Source organism: Bos javanicus, chromosome 14 (assembly GCF_032452875.1).
Source record: "Bos javanicus breed banteng chromosome 14, ARS-OSU_banteng_1.0, whole genome shotgun sequence".
NCBI lineage: Eukaryota > Metazoa > Chordata > Mammalia > Artiodactyla > Bovidae > Bos > Bos javanicus.
Window position 1 is genome coordinate 16,475,438 of NC_083881.1, and position 25,138 is coordinate 16,500,575.

The 25,138-nt window shown below is 44.4% G+C and overlaps 1 protein-coding gene across 2 annotated transcripts in view; it reads left to right on the top strand.

Annotated features, from left to right (window-relative positions):
- The first annotated feature begins 11,337 nt into the window (after positions 1 to 11,337).
- Positions 11,338 to 25,138, top strand: part of FBXO32 (F-box protein 32) — a 37,793-nt gene continuing 23,992 nt past the window's right edge. Inside the window, exons 1-4 of one of the 2 annotated variants that reach the window (XM_061438672.1) lie at positions 11,338 to 12,340; positions 18,406 to 18,518; positions 19,358 to 19,407; positions 20,459 to 20,551. In XM_061438672.1, the coding sequence (XP_061294656.1) occupies positions 12,225 to 12,340; positions 18,406 to 18,518; positions 19,358 to 19,407; positions 20,459 to 20,551 (372 nt within the window). In that variant the 5' untranslated portion in view covers positions 11,338 to 12,224. The remainder of the gene's footprint in view (positions 12,341 to 18,405; positions 18,519 to 19,357; positions 19,408 to 20,458; positions 20,552 to 25,138) is intronic. The other variant, XM_061438673.1, reaches the window with a different exon arrangement.

Here is a 25,138-nt window from a genome sequence, read left to right on the forward strand (position 1 = left end):
ACTCTCTAGGCAAGAATACTGGAGAGGGTTGGAATGCCCTCCTCCAGGGGATCTTCCCGACCCAGGAATCAAACCCACCTCTCCTGCTTTGGCAGCCAAATTCTTTACCACTTAGCACCACCTGGTAAGCCAGTGAGGCGCCTCAAATGGCCAGGGACACTTTCAGCTTCAGCTGTAATGCAACTGTGTCTGTGGTCCCTGGTAAAACCAGGACCTCCAAACCCACGAACCCAAGATCTCAGGGATGAAAAGCCCCAAAACACTCTAAGCGCGTTGTTAGGTATAATAATCTAAAAACAAGATGAAGGTACTCCCACCTCCCCCTGGGTTCCAAGACCTTGTATTCTGAATCTGGCAGAACACTATATATATTTACTCTATTTCTTAGGACAGGAGACTCAAACCTTTAGGACATTATTTCCCAGCGGTCTTTAGGTCATTCTATGATTCTATCAAGCCTCTGAGTGATGGGCCACACAGTCATATCAGCTAATTTTGTCAACAAGAGGCCAGTGCTCTATTTCCTCTGCTGTAAACTGAGTTCCTCGGTTATTTAGGGGTGAGATGGTATGGGACACCAAGACAATTGAGGCCCCTCCCCGAGTCCACGTGGCAGCTGTGTTACAAACCAGTCATGGTCTCAACTCTCCTTTACATGGAAGAATTTTCTTCCTAAGGTCCAGTATCCTACTCTCTGTTTTATTCTTCCTGTTGGTTTCACATAAACTTCAGAAGGCAGAATGGTGTCATAGGAAGAGCATAAGTTTTGGGGTCAGAAGACCCAGATTCAGATCCCATTTCGGCCTCTTATAAGCTGTGCAAGTCTAACTATACAATTTCTTTGTGAATAAAATCAGGATATTACACTTACTTTGCAATTTTCAGGGTGAATTAAATAAACTAATGTAGATTAAAAGTCAGGCACACAATACACATTCAATAGACGTTCCTCCCTCTCTTCTGTCTTCAAGCTAAATCCCACACCTGAAACATCAATTTTAGAAGTTGTTTATAACAAAATGTATACTTTAAGGAAACTTATAAAATATCACCCACTGAATTTTCTCTGCCTCGGTCTTGCTGCCCTGATGATGCACACGGCATGGATTTACAAGAAAAACCTACAGCTTTCGGCTTTTCAATTCTTCATCTTTTTCTTTCACACATGGCCAGCTCAGCATTCTTCTCTGTCTCAATGTTTCTAAATCTGCCAGTTTTGTGCAAACCAAAATCCCCTGTCTGGGCTTGAGTCCAGTTTTCTCAGCAGATGATTTCTTTTGGTAAGCCCTAATACTTACAAATCATCCTCTGGTCTAACTCAACCCTTGGCCCCAGTTTACACGTAAGCACATGAGACTACAGGGCTTAAAGGAGTGCAGGGTGGAGGGGAGGGTGTGTGTGTGTGTGTGTGTGTGTGTGTGTGAGACCCAGTGTTTGAATACCTTTCCTACATGGGAGTTCCATACTGTCAAGATTGTTGTTTGCAAGCAACAGAAATCAACCCTGTTGATTTCTCTTGAACACAAAGATTTTATTGGAAGACTATCAGAGTCGATAGCATCAGCAAGAGACTGAAAAAACAGGTGTGGAAAATAGGTGGGAACTGAGGGAGCCCAAGGACTATGGCAGCACCCCTCCAGTGATGCTGGCCAGGAATGTCTTCCAACAAGAAACCACCAACTTCCTTCCATCGTTCTCCTGGGAGTGTTTGTAATCAGTCAAGTCTAAGTCACATGTCTGTCCCTGACCCGACCACAGCAGGGAGCAAGAAAATCTGGTCCCCTCAGGTCCTATATTTGGAAATAAGCACTACCTCCCACCAAGACACAATGGGGTATCCCCCCCTAAATCAGGATGCTAGCAGGAGGGTGCTACTAACCAGATGGTAAACACATACACACAACAAATTTTCAACACAAATGCATTCACTTGGTTTTAGGCATTTTATAATTCTTGGCTTATTTGTTTAAAAGAAAGTTTGTTAGAACTTATTTATAGTGAGAAATAGCTCTATATATATTTGTAACATTTTTCACAGCCTGTGAAGAGGGAGCTTTTCATTTCATGGTTCAAGGCTGTGTGCTGCAACCACTGGCAGAGAAGAGCCATCTCATATGGACCAGATAGGGGAGGGCAAAAGAGAAGAGCCCCTCTGGATGTTGTTCCAAAGAGAGTTCCCGCCTCCTTCTGGGCAGGTCTGGGCAAGTAGGAAAAGGTCCTTTCAGCAACACAGGCAATCTCCCCTACCCACCCCCAGACAGAGAAAACACAGAGTTTGTTCTGTTCTCGACTTTAAACCAGTGAAAGTGAGGCCTCATTCAAACAATGAGACTCTAGTCTTCAGCCTCCCATCGAAGCATTCACTTTTCCTTTCACCTAGGCTAGAATCTTGAAAGCCCTCCTTGGCACTTCCGTCTTCATCCTTTGCATCTAATCGATTGCCAAATCCTGCAGTGTCTACCTCCTACACGCATCTCAAGTCCATCCCCTCCTCATCGCCCCAGCTGCCTCTCTCCTGGCTCTGACGCTCATCAGCTGCTGCCTGGAGACATCCTCCTACCTTGTCCCCTGTCGCCTGTCCCACGTGCTTCTCCGTTAATCCCTCTGACACCCAAGAGATACGTACCTACAGCACCATCAACCATGAGATTCCCCTGCTGACAGCTCTTCCCTGGCTCCCACCGCTTAGAGCAAGCCCAGGCTTTCCAACAGTCCTCACTGAGCTCTCTGCCATGTTCCCCAACCCCAAGCCCTCCATCCCCAGCTCTTCTCACTCCCTGCTTCAAGGTCTGAACTTTGCTGCACCCAGTGCCATTCCCCTCCTCTCGTCATTGGCCTGTCTCCCCCACCTACGTAGCCACCCCACTCCCATCTTTATCTCCTTTTGCTTCATCAGCTCTTTGTTGTTGTTTAGTCGCTAAGTCATGTCCAACTCTTTGGCGGCCCCAAGGACTGTAGCCCAGCAGGCTCCTGTCCATGGGATTTCCCAGGCAAGAATACTGGAGTGGGTTGCCATTCCCTTCTGCAGGGGATCTTCCCAACCCAGGGATCAGACTTGCATCTCCTGCACTGGCAGGTGGATTCTTTACCACTGAGCCACTAGGGAATTCCCATTTTAAGACTCAGCCCAGGAGCAACTCCAGGAAGCCTCGCCTGACCATCCCAGGTTGGCTTTGGTGCTTTATCCCTCCCTGTGGATGTCCCAATGACTTCCATGCAAACCTCAATCACTGCACATATCACACAGTTTTAGGAGTGTATTTTTATGTGTCTCTCTTTCCCTATGGCCTATACTCCCTCTGAGAGTAAATGGTCATCTCTGTGTTCTCTAAGCTGCTTTAGATAGAAAAGATATGATGTGTCCTTGCTGAGACAATGAATTAATGACATTCTATAATAAATTCTACAGCCTGTAAGATGATCAAAAAACAGAATAAAGATAACCACTCCTTTTACTTAGTTGATAGAAGAAACAATCTAATTTACGTACCATCTCTTTAATAAACACACCATTTGAAGACATTTAGCAAAAGCTTTTATGGAATACCATTTTTAGCAAAGCAGATGTTTAAAAGACTAAATTATTTCTTAAATTACTATCAACAGTAAATCCTGGTTGAAAATAGTATGTCTCTTAAGGGACTGAATTTCTCAGGCAGTAGTCAAAATGGGAAAGATGAACATTTTGTACTTCCTTTAAAATTACCTTCTTCTTCCCGAAATGAATGTACTGTTGTTTAAAAGAAATCATGGGTTCATTTTATTTTTATCGAATCACCTGAGGCAAACAGTAAAACGGTTTTCAGTTCAGAGACCACAGTTCTAGGCTATGACTTAGCAATTCAATTGTACATACACAGAGACCTCCTATGCACCAGGCATCGGGCATACATCAGAGAAGAAAATTCACTTACAGACTTTGGGGAAAACCATGGCTAAGACAGGCAGAAATAGACAACTGACTCAAGAAAAAGCACAGCAGAGAATTGTTTTCCTATTTCCCAGTGAAAATTTGTAATGATTGTTATCGATCACCCTTCAACCAATGATGTCATAGAACTGTATAACCATGTCTATTCCACGTATGTGTTCACAAATGTGAAAAACTGAACACCAAACAGGTTAAGTGACTTCTCCAGGACTTGACAAATCAGTAGCTGACTCATATGAGGAAACACATTCACCATAATTCATAAACCCCTTCTCCAATCACTAGGGTTGACAAATCCAAACATGCATTGATTACAATTTGTCAAAATATAACAAGCTGTACATTTGCATTCAGTCTGATGGTCAAGTAAGGACTTACAAGGCACTTGATTTTTCAAATCTGCTGTTTCTCCAGAAGCCTAACTTTGAAGAGGAGTCTCTTTAAGGGTTCAAATACCTGTGACCGTTTTCCTTCTATTCTTTGGACCAAACTCACTGATGAAACTCTTGATAAAATCCAATCATTGGAATGTGCAAAGCAAAGGTTTGAATTTTGCTTCAAATGTTACTTTTCTCGGGGACAGTGGTCAGTACGAAAGGTTAATGGAATATTCTGACCCTATTGGCTTGGCATCATGTTTCTCGGTTCCCAGGACCGCTACTAACTAGTTCTGTGTTCCTGAGTGACTTTCTTTTCTTTGGAAGTGGACTCGGTAACCTCTAAAAGTTGGTTCTCATTTTTATCAGCAGACTTTCAAGTAAGTGGTTAACATACCCGAGCATTAGTCTCTTCATCTGGGTCATTAGTTTCTTCACCTTCATCTGGATTCACGGAATAAATCACATACCTCACAAAGTTATGTGAACATGAGTGCTGATAAGTAAGTAAACCACAAGACACAAAGCCTAGGCAAATTTTAGTTTGAGCTACTTTTGCATAGGAGAAATCTCAGAACTCAGATTTGCTATTCAACCATTCAAGATACTATTTGAAGAATTATAGACAGTTTTAGCCAATTTCAAGCACTCATACTGTATTTAAAGCTTTATATCCATTACAAATGTAACATAAAACTTTAATATAACAAAATTGAACATTCACATATTTTAAATCTATGAATTTTTTAAAAAGACATTAGAAGTCTGGGCTGTTGGTGTAAATGTTGCAGTTTTATTTATTTCCCTATATTATACAAAAGTTAGTAGTTTTGTCTCCAAATCCTTTCTGCTACTTATCAAGAGAAAAAAAAGAATTTTCATTAAAGTTGACCTATAAAAGAAGGATTATAGCAAAATGTCCTTGACCCTCTCTCAGAAACAGAACCAAGCCCCTATTTGAAGAATAGCAAATGATTCTCATTAAAGTAATGAGAATATTTGCAGTGACATGTGTCCGACCAACTTTAATTTTGTTGGCAGGACTCCTGGAAGCCAGGGACCCAGAAATAACACACAGCTGGCAGTTCCTGCTCAAACACACCTAGCAGACATATTTCACACTGTTTCAAGGATGCCCTACCCTAGACAGCCAAGGCACAAGGTCATATGCAAATTTCTGTAGCATTAAACATACAATCCTCGTGACAACACTAGCAGGTTGAAAATACACTAACTCCTCCTTTATAAAATTTACTCTAACTTGAACAGGCTGAGCCAACAAACTTGTTGATTCCAGCTCCCGCCCAACCCAACAAGCTATTTTTAACTCACAATTACTGCTGATAAGTATTTTTCACACACACACACAAAAAACACCCTTTTAGAAAGAGAAACTATGAAAAATCAAAATATCATTACATTTCAGGGAGAAGAAGTCAGTCCCTCGGTCAAAGCTATAAAAAGATGTCATTTTGAATTAGAAACATATTTATCATATTTATTATACTTACCAAGTTTTTCACAGTTCTCTCTACAAACAGTTTCTCTAAACAGCCTTACATGGTAGTAATCAGCCTACAACTGTGCCAGGTTTAACTTTGAAAACGCAGTCTTTGGAACAAGAATAACGCCCACTTCCAGAGTTCAAGTGCAATAAATAATTACTAACAATATGTAAACTTTCATTTCATTGTACAGTTTGCTCCAATAGACACATTGTCTCATATCTGGAAAATAGCTAAGTGAGCTGTGCTCTGTGTCCTCAACACTTAAAATTTGGTAGGGAAATGGCATAAATGCACTTAAGCAAATTTTGCATGAAAATAATAATAACTACTACTGATGGTAGCACTATTATATGTACTTTATACACATTACTTCAATAAATCCTCACAATACCCTCTGAAGTAGGTACTGTCATCATTCCCATTTCACAAATGAGGAAAGAGTAGCACAGAGAGGTTAAGTAACTTGCCCAAGGTCACACAGCCATTTCAGGAGGGAACTATGATTTGAATCCAGTCAATCTGGCTCCAGTTGGAATTGAAGTTAGATTCAAAAGCAGAGACATTACTTTGCCAACAAAGGTCCTTCTAGTTAAGGCTATGGTTTTTCCTGTGGTCATGTATGGATGCGAGAGTTGGACTGTGAAGAAGGCTGAGCGCCAAAGAATTGATGCTTTTGAACTGTGGTGTTGGAGAAGACTCTTGAGAGTCCCTTGGACTGCAAGGAGATCCAACCAGTCCATTCTGAAGGAGATCAACCCTGGCATTTCTTTGGAAGGAATGATGCTAAAGCTGAAACTCCAGTACTTTGGCCACCTCATGCAAAGAGTTGACTCATTGGAAAAGACTCTGATGCTGGGAGGGATTGTGGGCAGGAGGAGAAGGGGACGACAGAGGATGAGATGGCTGGATGGCATCACTGACTCGATGGACGTGAGTCTGAGTGAACTCCAGGAGTTGGTGATGGACAGGGAGGCCTGGCGTGCTGCGATTCATGGGGTCACAAAGAGTCGGACACAACTGAGCCACTGAACTGAACTGAACTGGGTACTAGCCTGGGTTCCACCACATACTAGCTGGGTTATCCCAGACAGGCTATTTAACTCTTCTGAGCCTCAGTTTCCTCATCTATAAAATGGGAATAATGGTACCTAGCTCACAGGCTTTTGTGAGGATTGTTAAACAGGATAACATTTGCGAAGTTCTTGGCACACTATCTTCAGTATGGCTAGTATCTGCCATCAAGGTAACAAGCACATGAAAACATCATTTAGAGGGAAGCCACCACCTTCTCTATTTGCCTCACCAACTGGTAAGACATCACTGTTGGAGAATTCAGATATGCAGGGCAGGACTAGGGAATGTTACCCTCCCACCTCCTTGTTCTGCCATGTCCTTAGAAATAATAAGGTGTCAGCAGGTAAAGACGTGGCACTACCAGCATCCCAGGGTTAGCTCAACATTCACTGTGTTATTTATGGTTTATCTGTTATGTACCAAGCACTATGCTAGGCACTGTGATGACACAGCCCTGCCAACAAGGAGCTCTCAGCCTCATAGGGGAGAAACACAGATAAATAACCGAATACCCAGCGTGTGATCTAATCAGTCTGTTGCACAAAGCTGTTCAGCAGAGGCAGAGGCTCAGTATCTGTGCAGTGGAACTCAGCCACGGTACCTGCATTGTGTGAACTGCTCAAGCCCCTAGGCCATGCTTCTAGGCCATGCTCCTGCCCAGACTGGGCCTTGGGAAATTCTCAGACTATCCTTCTGCTTCTGTATCTTGAGTCCACAGGCATCACACTGACATTTTGTCTTTGTGGTTCTCAACTGCTCAGTCATGACAAGGATTCCAACTCCACAGCCTTTGCAGAGTCAAGGTAATTGGTCTAGACGTGGCCGAGTACATTCTTTATCTTGAAGGGCTCACAGCATTACAAGGCTTCCTGGTTGGAAACCATGTGTTGGAAAAAGTGTCAAGTTGGATTTTAAATGGTGTGGGAAATCTAAAGCAGTCACTCAGACATTAGTAATGGCAGAGCTAAGATATGATAGTCACAGAAGGAGAAAGCCAAAGGACTAGAGACAAACACTGAAGCTTCCTGAGATTAGTTCTTAGCCAAAAAGTCAAGGACCCCGAAATTGTGATTTCCTACTTATGCTTAAATTTTTTAAGTTAAAACTTCCATAGAGTTTTATCTACTCAACCCTAGTCAGCAACTGACACAAGAATTCTGTGTAATAAGAGACCACAATAATCACAGTGGCATTCAAAAATAAATATTTATTTCTTGCTACCGTATCTGTGGGACAAGTGGGGTTGTCTGTTCCACGTGTTGCATTCTAGGACCCAGGCTTGAGAAGCAGTGGCTACTCTGAGTATTCTCTTGTCATGGTTTTGGTAGAAGTACAAGAAGACAAGCCCAATCAGACAAACACACACATGATATCCTCTGCTCGCATCACATCCACTGGCATCCCACTGGCCAAAGCAAGCTACATGGCCAGAATCAGTGTTAAGAATAAGGGAAGTACTGAGTTTATATTACAAAGCTACAATAATCAAAACAGCATGATACTAGCACAGTAACAGACACCTAGATCAATGGAACAGTATAGAGAGCCCAGAAATAAATCTACGGTCAATTAATCTACAAACGAAGGGAGCAATAATATACACTGGAAAAAAGAGTCTCTTCAATAATAGGTGGTGCTGGGAAAACTGGATAGCCACATGTAAAAGGAAGAGATTAGAACATTTTCTCATACCATACACAAAAATGAGTTCAAAATTAGAGACATGAATGTAAACTCTGAAACCATAAAACTCCTAGAAGGGAGCATGGACAGAACACTCTTTGACATAAATGGTAGCAAGATTGTTTGTATCTATCTCCTAAGGCAAAAGAAATAAAAGCAAAAATAAACAAATGAGACCTAATTAAACTTAAAAACTTTTTCCCAGCAAAGAAAATCATCAACAAAATGAAAAGACAACCTACTGAACAAGGGAAAATATTTGCAAATGATACTATTGACAAGGAGTTAATACCCAAATTATGTAAACAGTTTATACAACTCAAATATCAGAAAAACAAACAATGTGATTAAAAAAAAAACAAAACAGGCAGAAGATCTGAGTAGACATTTTTCCAAAGAAGACATACAGATAGTTAACAGGCACATGAAAAGATACTCAACATCACTAATTATTAGAGAAATGCAAATAAAAACAAAAATAAGATATCACTCACACCTATCAGAATGGCTATTATCAGAAAGTCTAAAATAACAAATGTTGATGACGATATGGATGTACACTGTTAGTGGGGATGTAAACTAGTACTAGTACTAGTACTAGAAAACAATACGGAAGTTCCTCAAAACACTAAAAATAAGAGTTACCCTATGATCCAGCAATCCCACTCCTGGCAATATATCCAAAATAAATGAAAACACTAATTTGAAAACATACATGCACCCCAATGTTCATAGCAGCCCTATTTACAATAGTCAAAATATGGAAGCAACAGAAGTATCCATCAGCAGACAAGTGGATAAAGAAGGTGTGGTGTATATACACAATGCAATACTACTCAGTCATAAAAAAGGAACAAAAATCTGCCATGTGCAGCTATGCGGATGGACCTAGAAGATAGTATGCTTAGTGAAATTAGGCAGAAAAACACAAATATTTTATCATTTATATGTGGAATCTAAAAAATAAAAATGAATATAGCAAAACAGAAAGAGACAAAACAGAGGGAACAAAGTAATGGATAATAGTGGGGAGAGGGGCTAGATAGGAGTCGAGGATTAAGAGATAGAAACTACTATGTACAAAATAGATATTCAACAAGGATATATTGTACAGCACAGGGAACTATAGCCATTATTTTGTAATAACTTTAAATGGAGTATAATATTTAAAAATACTGAATCATTATGCTCTACACCTGAAACTAACATAATATTGTAAGTCAACTATATTTCAACTTTTAAAAAAGAATCAGGGAATTACATATTATTAAGAGGCCGTGTGCCACGTGAGGGCATTACACAATCAAAGGGAAAAGAACTGGTAACAGTAATCCCATTTAAAATACTTTCTAAACAATCCTGAAAGGTAGACATTTATAGGCTCTATTCTTCCCTGACAGCTGAGAAAACTGAGCCTCCAGAATTTGTCATTCATCCAGGTCAGACAGACAATACGTTGCTCTAGCAGAATTAGAATTCAAATCTTCTGCCTTCTGTAGTTTCTACAGAGCTGTAGCTCATGTGAAACTGGCACGCATTTTTAATAATCACATCCCTTAATTATGCTCCCTTGCAGGTATCAGCTCTCCCCAACAAAGGCCAGACCCAACACCATCTCATCTATGAGCCAGAGCATAGTGACTATCATTTGTTTGGGACCTTCTTTAGTGTTTTTACAAGCTATTTTTACTATTACTACACTAATAAATTATTTATGGTGGAAAACCTGAATCAGAAAACTCTGGCTACTTGAAAACAGACTTTATTAAAAACATCTCCTTTCCCCTCCAACATGTACCCCTCCCAAGACACACGCAATTCGTCTACTCTGAGCCTTAAAGATGGCAAGAGTTGGTGGCTGCAGAGGAGGGATTGTGGAGGTATCAGGGAATCAAGCGGAAGCTAACTCTTGAGCATGGAGATTTTACTTTGCTGTGACCACTCTTTGCAATCCAGTCACCAAACGGAACAGATCATAAAGCACCATAACTAGAAGTCATGAAGAGCAAGATGATAGCCTGAGGTCAGCAGCCTCCCATATGCATTCACCTACTCATACGACAAATAGTTATGGAAGGCCGTCTCCAAGCCTGGCAAAGTGCTGGAGCTGGGATGCTCCCCAAACAAGACGCTGGAGCTCCCCCGGAGTTTACATTCTGCAGAGAGTGGTAAAACTTATTACCAAAAAGCAAACAGGGTGATTTCAGACTGTACAGTGGGTTGTGAAGAAACAAGCCTTGTGACCCTGGCTAAGTCATAGGCTTAACCTTTCTCAGGGGCTGGATCGCTGCCAGACTGGACCCCCTGCTCGCGGTTAGGAGGATTAGGTGAATAAACTGAGGTCTGTGAGGGTCTAGGACTCCGGAGGCATTGCCTCCTCACTGTGGGCTTTGACCGAACTTCCTTCAGTCCCCTTCAGTCGGGCGGAGGGGCTTTCTGGAAACTCTTACCAAAACTAAAACAAAACTCCTGGCCTGATTCTTCCCGGAGGAGGGCCTAATAGCCCAGAGGATACCAAACAGCAAGGAAGGGGAAGGGGCTTAGAGGTTCTTCAGAACAAAAGCCCAGGCCCCGACGCCATAGAGGGAGGCTCGGACAGCGAGCGGAGCTAGGACTTGTCTAACCTGCTCCCCGACTGCGCTGTGCGGGGCCGGGCGCCGCAGCAGCCAGGGCGCGCAGAGTGGGTAGGGGACGGTCCCTGCTCTCCACTCCCACCGCCCGGGGACCAGCCGCCGCCCGGCCTCCTCCTCCTTCCTTTGCCACCCGGGGGACAGGTCTGACAGCAGACTCTTCAACAGTTCGAAGGCAGAGGGAGGAGTTCCTCCTCCCCATCCCCGCCTCACGGCGGATCCCTTCCTCCACCGAGGAGATCGAGGTCTAGGCAGTGAGAGAGGCCAGGAGGCTGCACCCCGCTACCCGGCTCCGGGCTGCGCAGTGCCGGGTCAGCTCCCGCAAGGCCGCTTGGAACCGCGGGGCTCGACTGTCACAGCTCGGGGCTGGGAGGCGGGGAGCCTCCTTTCCCCCCACCCCGAATCCGCAGCGATCCAGACGCCGCCCGGGCCTAGTCCTCCCCGCACCTCGCCAGGCCGGGAGCTGCAGGAGGACTGGGTGCAGTTTCCCCGAGCGCCCAGCGTCGCGCTCGAGCCGCAGCAGCTGCGCTCTTTGCGTGCGGGAAGGGGGCGCAGAGGGGCCCGGGGCGGAGGGGGCAGTGGGAGCCTCGGCCCCGCAGCGCGGCTTCAAGTTTCCATCGGCGAGCGGTTGTGCAACAGCCAGAAGAGCTGGAGCCGCGGGCGCCGCGGAAAACAAGTCGAACCTATAAACAAAGCCACGTGGCCTCCGGGCTGGAGGGGCCGGGCTAAGAGCAGGCGGCTCTTCCGGCAACAAAGAGCCGCGGCCGGCGGCCCAAGATAAATACGGCGGCCCGGACCGCAGCGCTGCACTGCAGCGAGCTTCGCGCGCCCCGCGACCCTCTACCGTGCGTTCCGCGAGCGCCGGCACCTCGCTCCGCACCCCCGGATCCCGCAGCCGCTCCCTCACCGGTCCCCAAGTACCCCCGAGCAGCCGCCCAGGGCAGGCGCGCCCCCGAGGCCGCCAGGCAGGTCCCCGTCCGTCAGTCCGTCGCGCCCATCCGTCGCATCCCTCGGCAGTGCCATGCCATTCCTCGGGCAGGACTGGCGGTCGCCGGGGCAGAGCTGGGTGAAGACGGCGGATGGCTGGAAACGCTTCCTGGACGAGAAGAGCGGCAGCTTCGTGAGCGACCTCGGCAGGTGAGGGGGTCGCCACCAACTTCAGCTGCGGTGGACAGACTCGGGCTGGCCTCTCGGAGTCGGGGGCGGGTGAATGGGACGCAGGCAGGCCGGAACAGGGTGAGGAGGGAGCCCCGGACCAGAAGGATGGAAGTGACTTATCCCGGGTTTCTGCAGAGATGTCGCCAGAGCACCAGTGTTTGGTTTCTTATTGTTCAAGGTCAGCGTCTCCAAGTGGGCACTTCTTACAGAATCCTGGTCCCTCTGAGAAACTGATCTTATCCCCAAACGCTAAAACTTAGACCCAACTTCAAGGGTCCACTGCCTTAAAGGACACCAGCGTCGTGCGATTTGCGTGGGGGGTGGGGGTGGGGGGTGAACGCCGGCGAGTGGGCCGCATGACCTTCACCCTGGGGTGGACCCTGGGGTGGCGGGGCTCTGAGCACAAGTCTGAGACAGGATTGGACACGGGTCCTGCCCGCCGCGCCTCCAGGCTCTTCCCACGCACAGACGACCACAGAGTGGGCAGGGAGGATGAGTAACCAGGAAGGGGCGACCAGATGGTCCCTGGGGCATCCGTGCTGGCAGAGCGACGGTAAAGACCCGAGGAGGCAGAGCTGCGGAGGAGGGGAGGGAGGCGGGCTGAGAACCCCACAAGCCCTCGGCCTGTGGGAGGACCGCGTCTTTGCACCTGTTTCCTCAGGGGCCCTTTCCGTCGTTTTCTTTGAGTAGTGCGTGCGCCCCCATTTCAAGTGATGCCCATCCCCTGCAGAAAGTCCACCTGGCTTGGGTGAGCCTCTGGAGTCAAGTTCCACCTGAACTGTCAGTGTGGTGGAAAATCTGAGTTTCCGAGGAGCCTGATGCCCCACCTCCACCCCGTTTAATAACACAGAAGCAGCGACTCAGGAGTTAGACGGCCTGGAGTCTGTCAGCCCTCATCACCACAGTTGGCATCCACATCGCTGCCATTTGGCCCAGAGGGGATCAGTGCAACCTGCTCACCCTTGGGTGACTTAACCCGTGGCCTTTGGTGAAAACCACTGCTCCCCACCCCCAGCCCTTACACTGACCTCGGTGGAGAATCCTGTGGGAGGGCCAGCTTCCACTCAGGTTTACCAGTGGTTGTTTGGCTGAGCCCCTGGCACTCAATTTTACAAAAACTATCAAGGAAATACGGTTATTTCAGCGTCCTGACCTCCAGGGCCCCGCACCTGTTTGTGATTTGTGAAGCATCACTTTTTGTTTTCCAGTGGAAAAAAATAAAAGTAATTAGTCTTGGGGGTCTGCCAGGGAAGACGAGAGCACATTGACCTTTACTTTAAAGACACTTTGAGGTCGTCCCTGGGGAGTTTGGGGAGCACTCTAAAGAAATCTTACTTATAGAAACTCAGAAAATTTACAGAAAAATAAAAAGACCAACTGCTGTCTCTAGACCCTTTTAGGGACTCTAGTTGCCTATTTGGCCTAAATTTTTCTCCCTGGACTAAAAGCTTCTTTTTTAGTATAGTAGGAATGGAAGCTTCTTTCCTTCCTTCCTTCCTCCCTTCCTCCTCATTCCTAAGAAGTGAGGATCTAATATTTTGGACTTTATTTTGAGGTGATAGTTTGGATTCTTCTAGGGAGCTGCAGCCATGGTCTGCTTAGCTGTGTCCCAGCGGCTCACCCAGATACAAGCGTAGGCTGTTCCTCAGTGGGAGACAGACCAGTGGGTTCAGCAGGAGAGTTTCCAAATCAGAGGCTCTGCTTGGCATAAACATTCACACTGAATCTGCTCTGGGAGATAAGCTGGTGTCACTCCTATTTAGAATAGTGGTGCCTCTCTCTCCATAGTAGGGGAGACCTGGAGACAGGTTTACCTTACCACGAAAGTTTGCCCTTAGCTTCCCACCCCTCACTCCCCTTCTTGAAACTCCTTTCTTTCCTCGCTTTTCAGGCCATCTGAGCTAGAACTGCCACCTTACCACCATCATGACAAATGGTGATCCATTTAGTGACCACTTGGGGCTTTTGGATGAGTCAGATTTGAGGACTCATTTGGTAGCTCCTAGCAAAGCAGCTGCCTATTTGTTTGCAGAGTATTTTTTTTTTCCCAGCAATTGTAAACAATCCCTTCCCTACTTCACATGAGAAATCTGCCAATTTCTTCAAAGCTGTTGGCCTTCTGAGACCCGGGTTTGCAGGCTCAAATATCCCTCCTGTTTTCAGTCCTGGTGATGTTGCCCTGTGATGTCAGGTTTGGGCTGCCAGCCTACCTACTCAGGTGAAGCTGAATGCCTCTCCTGTTAGGAGAAAACAAAAGGCAGGCCCTTTTGAAAAAGAGGGAGGGGGGTGGATGTGCAACGGAGGCCTGCAAAAGAGGCCTCAGGCACTTAGTCTGATTCCACCTCCCATTCTGTGAGCTGCCTGGACCAGAGTAGTGGGGGGGGGGGGCGCGGGGAGGCAGCTGGGGTGAGGGTGCCTTTGGTGTGTTGCAACCTGGGGACCATGGGGATTTTTGCGTGTGGACCACAGCTTCTCTGCCCAGAGCACCTTCTCTGGACCCTGCTGGCCATTCTGTCTGTGTCCCCGGCCCTGTCTTCTTCCAGCAGCAGAATGTTCCAAAACCCCATCACAGCTAAGTGCCCTGAACTGAGATCAAGGGAGGATTTCAGATAAACTTCAAGGAGGGCGCCTTGTGAAAAAGTTGAAACTACCTAAGAGGAATGGCAAGTGTTACATTTGGGCAGATGAAGAAAATTCAAGGAAAGAGTTCAGCAGGAATTAGGGCGATCCAAGGCTTCAAGGAACTGGTGATTGAGCCACCTCGGAAGCAATCCTGCTCACCAATAACCCCCAGCCCTGCCCCGCCCCACCCCCCAGATGAGTAATCTCAGCTCCCTGAGCCTGGGCCACTCTTCTGCAAGCCTGCAGTGGTGCCTCTGAAAACTCCAAAAGTACAGCTAAGGCTGAACCAGGAAGCAGGAAGTTTACCCTGGTGCCCTGGGTGCACAAATAAAAACAAGCAAATAAAATAGTGAATAAGCAAATAAAATAATAGTTAAGATTTTTATGAGCGTTTACCGTGTACAAGGCAGTGTTCTCAGGGCTTCATACACTAGGCTGTTTGTTTTGCCTCAACAATGGGGTTCTCGCCCTGTGAGTCTGACAGTTTGGGTATGTATTGGAGCAAATTAGCCTAGAACTCTCATTGGCCTTCATCTACAACTAAGCCTTAGGAGTAGGCCACAGCTTTCTCCAAATGGTCAATTACAAATGAGAAATAGGACTTCTTTTTTTTCTTCTTCTTCCCTCCCTTTGTCTCTGCTGCCAAATGCACTTATTTTGAAATCTTTCATTTTTTCTAAAGTTGTCTTTAAGTATCTTGGTATGTGTGTGATGACAGTACAGGGCTGGAAGAGGTCTTTTTTTTCTTATTCTAGGCCTGTGCCTATAAAAATCAAGATTAGTTAGAACTGACTATAAAATAGCAAGTTACTGGTTACTATTGCATTTAATGAAGAAGACAGCCTCTTTAAATGGTTTTGCTTATTAAAAAAAAAAAAAAGTCATGGTTCCTAAATGATGATGGCTTTTCTTGTTCAAAATTTCAGTTGTAATTTTCCATTGGCTTTGCATTTTCTTGAAATGGACATAATTGAACTCTCAAAATAGCCTCTAACTGAATATATTATTGCTTAAAAGAAAACATATAAGCAGGCAACACAAATAAACCCCGTAGTTCTTCCTTCAAGGCCCTACCTCTGAGGTCCAAAACCTAAGTGAAAAAGTGCAGGGTTTCTCTTTGGGTAAAGCTTTTCTACATTCTCCAATGGGAGAGCGTCATCAATTATGTCCAATTCTTCTTAAACTAGCTTTGGAAATGAGTCACTCGGGCTTAAAGCAGGTTATTGTTATTTCTGAGGAAAGCAAGTGCTCAAATTCCTTTGAGGAATGTTTTCAATTAGAAAAGAATAAGATGAAAGATAAATATTTAACATTGCTAAGGAATGGTCACCATCTATGGCCCAGGCTCCGAAAATGCTCCACTAACCCTTAAATGTGTGATTGAGAGTAAGACAGCTTCATTTTGTGGTGCTCTCTGTGTGGAATCCAGGCTGTAGGTGTCTGCTCATGGTGCCAGTGTGTGTTTCCTTTAAAAATAAGTCTTCGTGTGATATTTTTACACAAAATGGCCTCCACTTTGTTTTCTAAAGCTGTTCTCAGCTTTGGTACATCATGGACCAGTCAAGTGACTTTCCATTTTCCTCCCTTCTCCTCAGCGTTGACAGAAATTTCTTAAATTAGCTCTAAGGACTCCAAATTCCGCTCTCTGTTTCTTCTGCCCCTTTTACCCTGCTGAACTTGGCGCAGGGCAGCTGGCTGCTCAGTGGTTTTGTGCCCCTAGAGCTGTGCAAGCAAATACACACTCACGTGTGACACAAAGCCAGGCCCAAAACATTCACCCTGGGCTCAGTAAGACTTAGTGTTCCCTAAGACAGGGCATTTCTACAGTAAACCCGCTGAAACCTCAAAGTATCCTGTATCCCAGGATGAGAAGGAGAGGGCTAATGATATTAGGAAGTTCAATAAATGGTATTAAGCTTGGCCTTCTGAGGGAAGATTAACAAATGACTGATTATCCATCTAGCCTATCCCTCTGGGTCCAGAAACACTGAGTATATTGTTGGTGCTGTCACGTGTAAGCATGTTAGCAAGATACTTATTGTACTTATTGAAGTACTGGAGAGATCATTGTATTGATAGTAATAGGATACCGGAGATTGTTTTTCAACCCCTCTTTTCTCTTTAACATAATACTCATAACATGTAGAAGTGCAGGTGTGCCTCATCTTATCCAACAGATATTGGTCCAAACGATATAAATCAAATCACAATTTAATTCAGAAAGTTAAAGGGCTCTAATATATGGTTGATGTAAGTAAAAAAAAAAAAAAAAACCAGTTGATGTTTTACTGGTTGACATTATAAATCTTGCCTGAAAAAAATAAAAATCCTGCCTGGCATACGCATACCCCATGGGAATTGGGAAGTAGGGGTAAGGGGATCTTTTCATTGTATCTTCTCAATATTTCTCCTGCATTTCTTCTGCGGAAACTCTTTGGAGATTTACCTCTCAAGTCCCATTACATAATAGAACTCCATCAGCCCCCCAGAGACAGCTAAGCTTACTGAAGGAAATATGCCCCAACCCAAGGTGAAACTGTACATTGTTTAGTGACCTGTGAATTGACCAGTTCTGTCTTTTCAGCCCTAACAGATGTGTGAATTGTAAATTCAGCTTGTTTCATTTAGGACTCAAGGTCTTCACCTCACAACATGATGTCTAGTGTTAGTCAAGGAATGATATGAAACCTAAACAACTAATCCTATACGCTGAACACCTCCTAGAAATACAGTCTATAAGTCAGACTTCTGTAAATGTTTTAAAGACAGGAGGGGAGCATGCTAGTTAAAAGCAGCTTGGGATGGGGAGGGAGATGGGAGGAAGTTTCAAGAGGGAGGGGACACATGTATACCTATGGCTGATTCATGTTGATTTTTGACAGAAAACAACAAAATTCTGTAAAGCAATTATCCTTCAATTAAAAAATAAGTTAATTAAAAATAAATAAATAGGTCAAAGATATGGTATGTGAATCATATCTCCATAAAGCTATTTTTTTTTAAAGCAGCTTGAGGTGGATGATTTTTGCAAAATGAAAATATTGTATATTATAGTGATAGCAGTAGCCCTTCCTCTTCCTCCCTCCCCACCCATTCATAATTTTTGCTTAAAATAATGTTGCTGTACCCTGGGTGGCTCTTAAAGAGTGCAGAACTATGTATCTAATACAATGGCAAACACCATTGGGCATTCAAAACGAGTAGAAGTCCCCATCCCTGTCTTCCATAGAGATGTGACACTATTTTCTTCCTAAAAGAGGCAAGTTTGGGCCTGTGCAGACTTCTTTTGAGTGATTATTTTATTGCTTTGTTTGAGGAGCACATATGATTAAGTTTTATAACTGCAGTGAGTTATTTATAGAAACAGCTCATGTTAAAGTATAACTGTTACAGCTCATCCCCTCTGGTCTTGTTATTCCTAGTTACTGCAGCAAGGAAGTATACAATAAGGAGAATCTTTTCAACAGCCTGAACTATGACGTTGCAGCCAAGAAGAGAAAGAAGGACATGCTGAATAGCAAAACCAAAACTCAGTGTAAGCTGTTTGTTTTGAACTTAAGAAAGAAAGCTGTCTGTAGATCGTTTTGATTGGTTCTTGGGGCGGGAGCGGGGGCGGTCGGGGGCGGGAATCACACCTCACGTGTTTGGCATTGGCTTTCACATTGACTGTGTCATTGACAGAGGTTACAGGGATCTCTGCACTCAAAAACATGGTTGTGCGTTTTAGGAGTGAGATTAATGTATTCTTTATAGTTTATAAGTCAGTTGCTAGTTGGGGTGTTTTTTCCCAGCTTGTCACTTATATTGACAGTTTAGTTATTATTCAGTAATATGGTCAGCCCAGCAGTGTGTGCTTTCATTTGGAACTGGGTTTTGAGGCTTTGAATGTACATTTTCCCCCACTCTTTCCTTGTATAAATACTAGTAACAGTTCTAGATGCTGGATGTATGAACAGAGAGTCTAAATTTCTGTTAATAAGCAGGAATTACAGATCTTTAGTTGATTCCATCTGTACTGCATGGCTTTCTCATGTTATCTGTTTTATTTCTACTCTTTAAGGCGTTGTTTAACTTGTAGGCTTGGCATTTAACACAAACTTGTACTTGGGTATTAGATTTTTTTTCTTTAATTTGGAGCTTTGGTATACTCGATCTGAGTATCAAAGACTTGAAATGCCTTCAACAAAGTAAATTATAACTCTGGTATTTATACACTGCAGAAATTAGGCATTTGCATCCCCTTAGACTGTCAGTAGAGTCTTTGTATTTTCTGTCAAAACTTGTTAACACTTTGGAATAAATGAAAAATAAATGCAAAATCTTGGGCATGTTGTAAATTTTAAGGCTATTGGGTTTTTTTGTTTGTCTTTTTAGATTTCCACCAAGAAAAATGGATCTATGTTCACAAAGGAAGTACTAAAGAGGTGAGCACTCATCTGTTAAGGAGAATGCTTAGTTTTATACCTGCCCTGGGAGAATATAGGACTGTCTCCTTGGGTGTGGGTGGTGGTAGCTTGCAGCCCACTGCCTAGCCAACCATCAGAGTTTGGGGCTACAGAGATAGAGGCAAAAGTCACTAGGTGGACTCTCCAGTTGTTCAGTGAGGTGATGACTGTAAAAGTGCTTTATGGAGATGAATATTCCCATCTCAAATGTACCGTTATAAAGTTCCAGCCTTTCCCTCAGGACAGTGCCTCCCTTTTGTTCTAACATCAGTTTTAGACTTCAACTCAGTTCATTTTAGCCCTGGAGGTTTACTTACTAAACACAGCAGAAGTGTTTGTGCCTGCCTGGTGCGACACTGCGCAAACAAGATGCAGAAGAGAACACGATGTGGTAAGATCTAAATTTGCATGGTAGATTGATAGAATTTCTGTCACTGTCAGGGCCCTTGGAGAACTAGTTCCCTCTGTGATTTGAGGCCCTGAGAGGGAGACAGTGATATACCCGAGACCACCCAGGTACTAGGAGTAGAGCTGGGGCTGTGAGTCAGGGTTTTCCACCCTCAGTGCCTTGCGCATTCACAGGGGAAAGACCAAAACTTCCTGGCTCCTTCGTGAAGCCTTAAAAACGCTTCTGATGATCACAGTGAGAAAAGCCCTAGAGACGTGAGGCAGGGTGGCAGACAGAGCTAACACAGGCAGGGTTAATTCTCCCCCCAGAAGTATGTTCCCGTGATCAACATATATCACATATCCATCTCCCAACCATTCCTCAACAAGCAAGTGCATGCGGAGGACAAGGGCCCACGGGGTACACATCATGACTTCAGTCACTGACTAAAGCAACTGTCTGCTGAACCACCCATCTTTGTGGCTCACGGGGGTGAGGGGTAGAGGGGTGGAGGTTCCCAGCAAGAGCTGATCATGGTGCAGGAAAGGAGCAGGTTACCTGAGACAGCCACCCAGCTGGTCGGCAGAGTCCCGGCAGATCATTCTAGAACTTGACCTCTGCACCCCCTGTTTTCATATTCAGCGCCATGGATACTGCACTCTGGGGGAAGCTTTCAACAGGCTGGACTTCTCAACTGCCATTCTGGATTCCAGAAGATTTAACTATGTTGTACGGGTAAGTCTCTGTAGATTACCCAGACTCTCAAGTTGAAGTGTCTCTTTAGCTTGTCTTGAAGTAGCCCCCACCCCCACCCCTGCATGATAAGAATAAAAGTAACTTTTTAGGACCCTGGGCATCTTGAGGAAAGCAGAAAATGGACTCCTCAACTTCCCCTTCCCCGGATGGACTTCCGTTCCATATGGATCCTGTTAAGACGTGCCTGTGATTGGCAGCCCCAGACAGGGACCGCCATAATCCCTCATGTGAGCCACAGGGCGGGCAGCATGGGCTCTGGCAGCAACATTAGCCAGAGAGAATTTAGCAGAAAACAAGTTGTAAAGCACCTTGGCTCGTTTTAAAAATTTTATGCCCCTCTGGTCATTCTCACTGGCCTTCCTCCTTGCCCAATTGTAGCTGACTCTGTGTGAACTTTTAAGACATTTCTGGTGTAAGCCTCAAAGCTGGGTGTTCAGGCACGTTGGAACCTTGTTTCCCTGACTCCCTTCCACCACCCCTCCACTGCCACGTGATGACAATATTCAGTCCCAGGTTCACTGCAAGCCTGAAACTACCCACTTGGGTCAGTTGCTTCCTATTTTAAACCCTGCGTTGGGGTGAAAAAAAAAATTAATGAGCTTTAGCAAAATAGTAATGATGAAGGTAGTAAAACAAGCTAAGCCTAACCATGACCTTCAAGTTACTGATTCTTTTTAATTGCTTGGTGGCTGTTTTTCCCCCTAAGCTCCCTTGTGTGGTGTTGTCAGCGGTTCCATCCGGGAGGTAGCAGCTGTTTGGGTTTTAGGATCAGAATTAGGAGGCAGTTTACCCCTATGGGTGTTGGTCGGTCGGGTTTTTATTTTCTTTTTCCTGGGTTGTTGTGCTTCTTGGTGCAGTGTCAGTGAGTCAGATGATTGCAAAGGCTCAGCCAGAGCGATGACATTCAAGCCCCCTTGAGGCCTGGATCGTTCACCTGTCATCTGGGCAGATATAGGCCTGGCTGTCCCAACTGACCTGATTTTAAAACACACACACACACACAAACCCAGGCCTCTTGTAGGTTAGAAGCTCTGAGCTGGGCCCATGATCAGATCTGTCTGCTCTTCAGATGAACCCTTATTCCATACCAAAAGGGATAACAATCAGAGACCTTTCTGATGAAATGTTCATGTCACTCAGTGTGACTCTGCTGACTCTGGGAGGTCATTTTGGCCCACAACTCAGTGCAGGCTGGTTGGAGTCAGGCCCAGGAAGACCTGGAACTTGTCACTAACAAAGTGAATAGTTTCCAGTCTCCCAGATCTGATGTCTTGATCCCAAACTGATCAGCATATGGTTAATTTTTAGATGGTTCTCCTTTCTACCTGTTCTCCTTTCCCCAAGAAATAAGATAAAGCAAAGGAACAAAGGAGTTGAATTGTGGAGATCTAGTTCAAACAATTGTGTGCACTGATACCTCTTAGCCTTCCATTAACCATGTAAAGTGTAGGTACTTTTATTCTCTGTTTACATAAAGAGAGAGGTACAGAGAAGTAAAATGACCTGTCCAAGGTGACAAAGCTACATAAGCGAAGATACCCAAATCTGAAACCGGCAGTTAAAGTCCACACTCTTTAGCTGCGACAAGGAGGAGCTCCATACAAGCAAAGGACTGAAAGTAAAGTGGCCTGCGGTCAGATCTCAGCTCCACGTCTTTCCGTTGTTTCACCCTCACGCTCCCAAGTGTCAGAAGGACTTAGAATAACCTAACTTCACAGAGTAGCTGTGAAACTCAGTAACATACATGGAAATTTTCTACAGACCGGAATATGTTAGTCAAAGTCAGCTACTAATATTTGTTATTACCTACCTGTCAAAATTACTGTTTATAAGAGTCAACTCTAATTGATCACACAAGGCAATTTTATTTCTGGGAATTCAATTAATATTTTTGACTTTTATGACAAGATTTTATAATTGGTAAGCTTTTCCAGACTTAATTTTTAGACTAGTTGACTATTAAATCTTCTTGTGTGTTTAAAACATTATTGTTTATTCTCCCTGAAAGACCTTTTCAATTTGGTTGATAAAAAAAAAAAAATGATTTTCTACTTAAAAAAAAAATACCTGGAGAATCATGCCCTTTGCTCTCGATTAAAACTCAGCATGAAGAACTTGTGTCTAACAGTATGAGCACAATCTCCTAATCTTGAAGTTAAAGAAACTGTTGAATGCTTTCTGTTATTAGGTTCAGAAAGAGGGGGAAAATATCTATTTTGGAAAGAATAATCTTTTTTTCCTCTTCACTGTTAGAGTCCTCTGTAATTTGAGAAATGTTATTTTTATAAAGAGCTTAAACATTTTAATGATAGGCACCACATTTTGAGGGTTTTCTTCTAAGGAACTTAAGACACTTAAGTTGTTCTCAAATAGTCTTCTTATCCTTAAAGCAACTTTGCAAAGTAGTTTGCCAGTGTTTTATCCTCATCTTACTGCTTTGGCCTAATGGTTTCTTAATACTACAATGATTCCTCAGTACCAGAAGAATCAACTTTGACGCCTTCAAATTTGTTTAACCTCTTTAAAGACAAAGTACATTTTTAAAAATGAATCGTGTTCATACTGGCTATCAATCTCCATAAAAGAGACAGGCAGAGGGAATGAAAAAGATGGCCAGCAATCCTATCTCAGTGTTATGATTTTTATCAGATAGCATGAAAATTTTGTGGAACTTTTAGAATCAGAAATTTGATGATAAATTGGAGAGGTTTTTATATAACATTTGTACCTTTGCTTAATTGGCTTCAGGCTACACTCATTGCCTCTACCCACTTCTCTCCATACCACCAATGGCTTAAACACAGTTTTAACTGTGGTTTTTAAAGATGATTTAAAATCTCTAAAAGCAGAAACTTACCCACTTATGAAAGGTCACTTTTTCAAAAATGGGTTTACACCATGCCTCAAGACCAACACATTTTGGAAATTCCCCTAGGGAGCCGATGAAGATTCCAGGAGATGGGCCAGTGGTGGGGTTAGAACTGTAACCAGGAAAACACAAGTGCTGACTAACCCATCCAGGGCACAGAGAGGCCAGCAAAGTAGGTCTCCAGAAGACACACAGTTGCACATTAGAAGCACCTGTGAAACATTTTTCTCTAGGAAGCCCACCTCTAGTGCATTCGAGTTCATCAGCTGAAGCTGGTACCCTGGCATTGCTACTTAAGTTTATCCACCAGTTGATGCTAGCGTGTTTTCAAGTTTGCCAACCAGCCCAGAAACCACTTGGGAACCCAACTTATATTTTGCATAATAAGTTTTTAAACAAGACACACTGAGGCATGAGTGCAAGAGAGGGCTTTAACACTTTAATGCCAGAATGATCTTTGGTCCTCCCATCTCTCTCTATGGCATGAGAATGTGGCCAAGTACTTGGTAACTCTAGATGCTGCCTTTAGACCAGGAAGAACCTTGAATAGCAATTTCCTGACCTTAATAAAGGGGATTCCCAGGTGGCAGTGGTGCTAGTGGTAAGAACCCAGCTGACAATGCAGGAGACATAAGAAATGCAGGTTCAGTCCCTGGCTCGGAAAGATCCCCTGGAGGAGGGCATGGCAACCCACTCCAGTATTCTTGCCTGGAGAATCCCATGGACAGAGGAGCCTGGCGGGCTACAGTCCATAGAGACGCACAGAGTCGGACACAACTGAAGCAACTTCGCATGCACGCACACATGACCTTAATGAATTGCCCCTTGTGTGCAACAGTTGGGGAAGGACAAACAAAAAGTTTGCAACCGCACTCTCTCCGCTCCTCTGCCATAGAGAACATCCACAACCTAAACCGATGCACATTTTTATTTTTTTCTGCATTACAGCCCTAAGTCCATTTGAATGTTTCCAGCAAGTTACTGACTTCTTACCACCCCCTAAAAATCTTTTTCCAAAAACATGTTTTAGTTTAAGTTGACCGGCGGTTTGGCAAACGAAAGGCTGAAATATGGCACGATAATGACTCAAATTTAAACCCAATGCCTTCAATTAAAGGGCGTGCTGTTGCCAAGCCCCTGATGGGTCATGATGTGTGCGGGCAGCTGGGCCCTGCACCGGGTCCCTCTGCCCAAGTGACCTTGGATTAATCTGGTGGTGCACAGCCTTCCTTTGCTTAAAGTTCGAGTCTTGCCCCCAGGTCTTAAAACTGGTGGTGTCTTTTTCCTTTGAGACTGAGAAACCGAGATGGAGGGAAGGAGGCCAGCCCTCCCAATGGCAATAAAATCAAAGGAGCGGAGCCCTAAGCCCGTTTGAAAATGAGGGCAGAAGTGGTTGGGAACTGGGAGAATCCACCCGTAGGGTATTAGCACTGAGGGTCCCGAGCTAAGCTTAAGGTGACTGCTGATTAGGGTGCTGGTGATTTTACCAAGCAGTGCTGCATCTCAGGATTCCTAGCTTTCTCAGTCATCCTAAGCATTTAGGCAAGGAGATCGTGCAATTTCTAGGTGCCCTAAGAAGTGGGGGACACTCACAGACCTTGAGGGTATGACCACGGAATTGGAGGAGTACATGCAGAAATAGGGGGCTACCTGAAGAAGTGGGGGTGCCCACACAATGACAAAAGTAACAGAATACT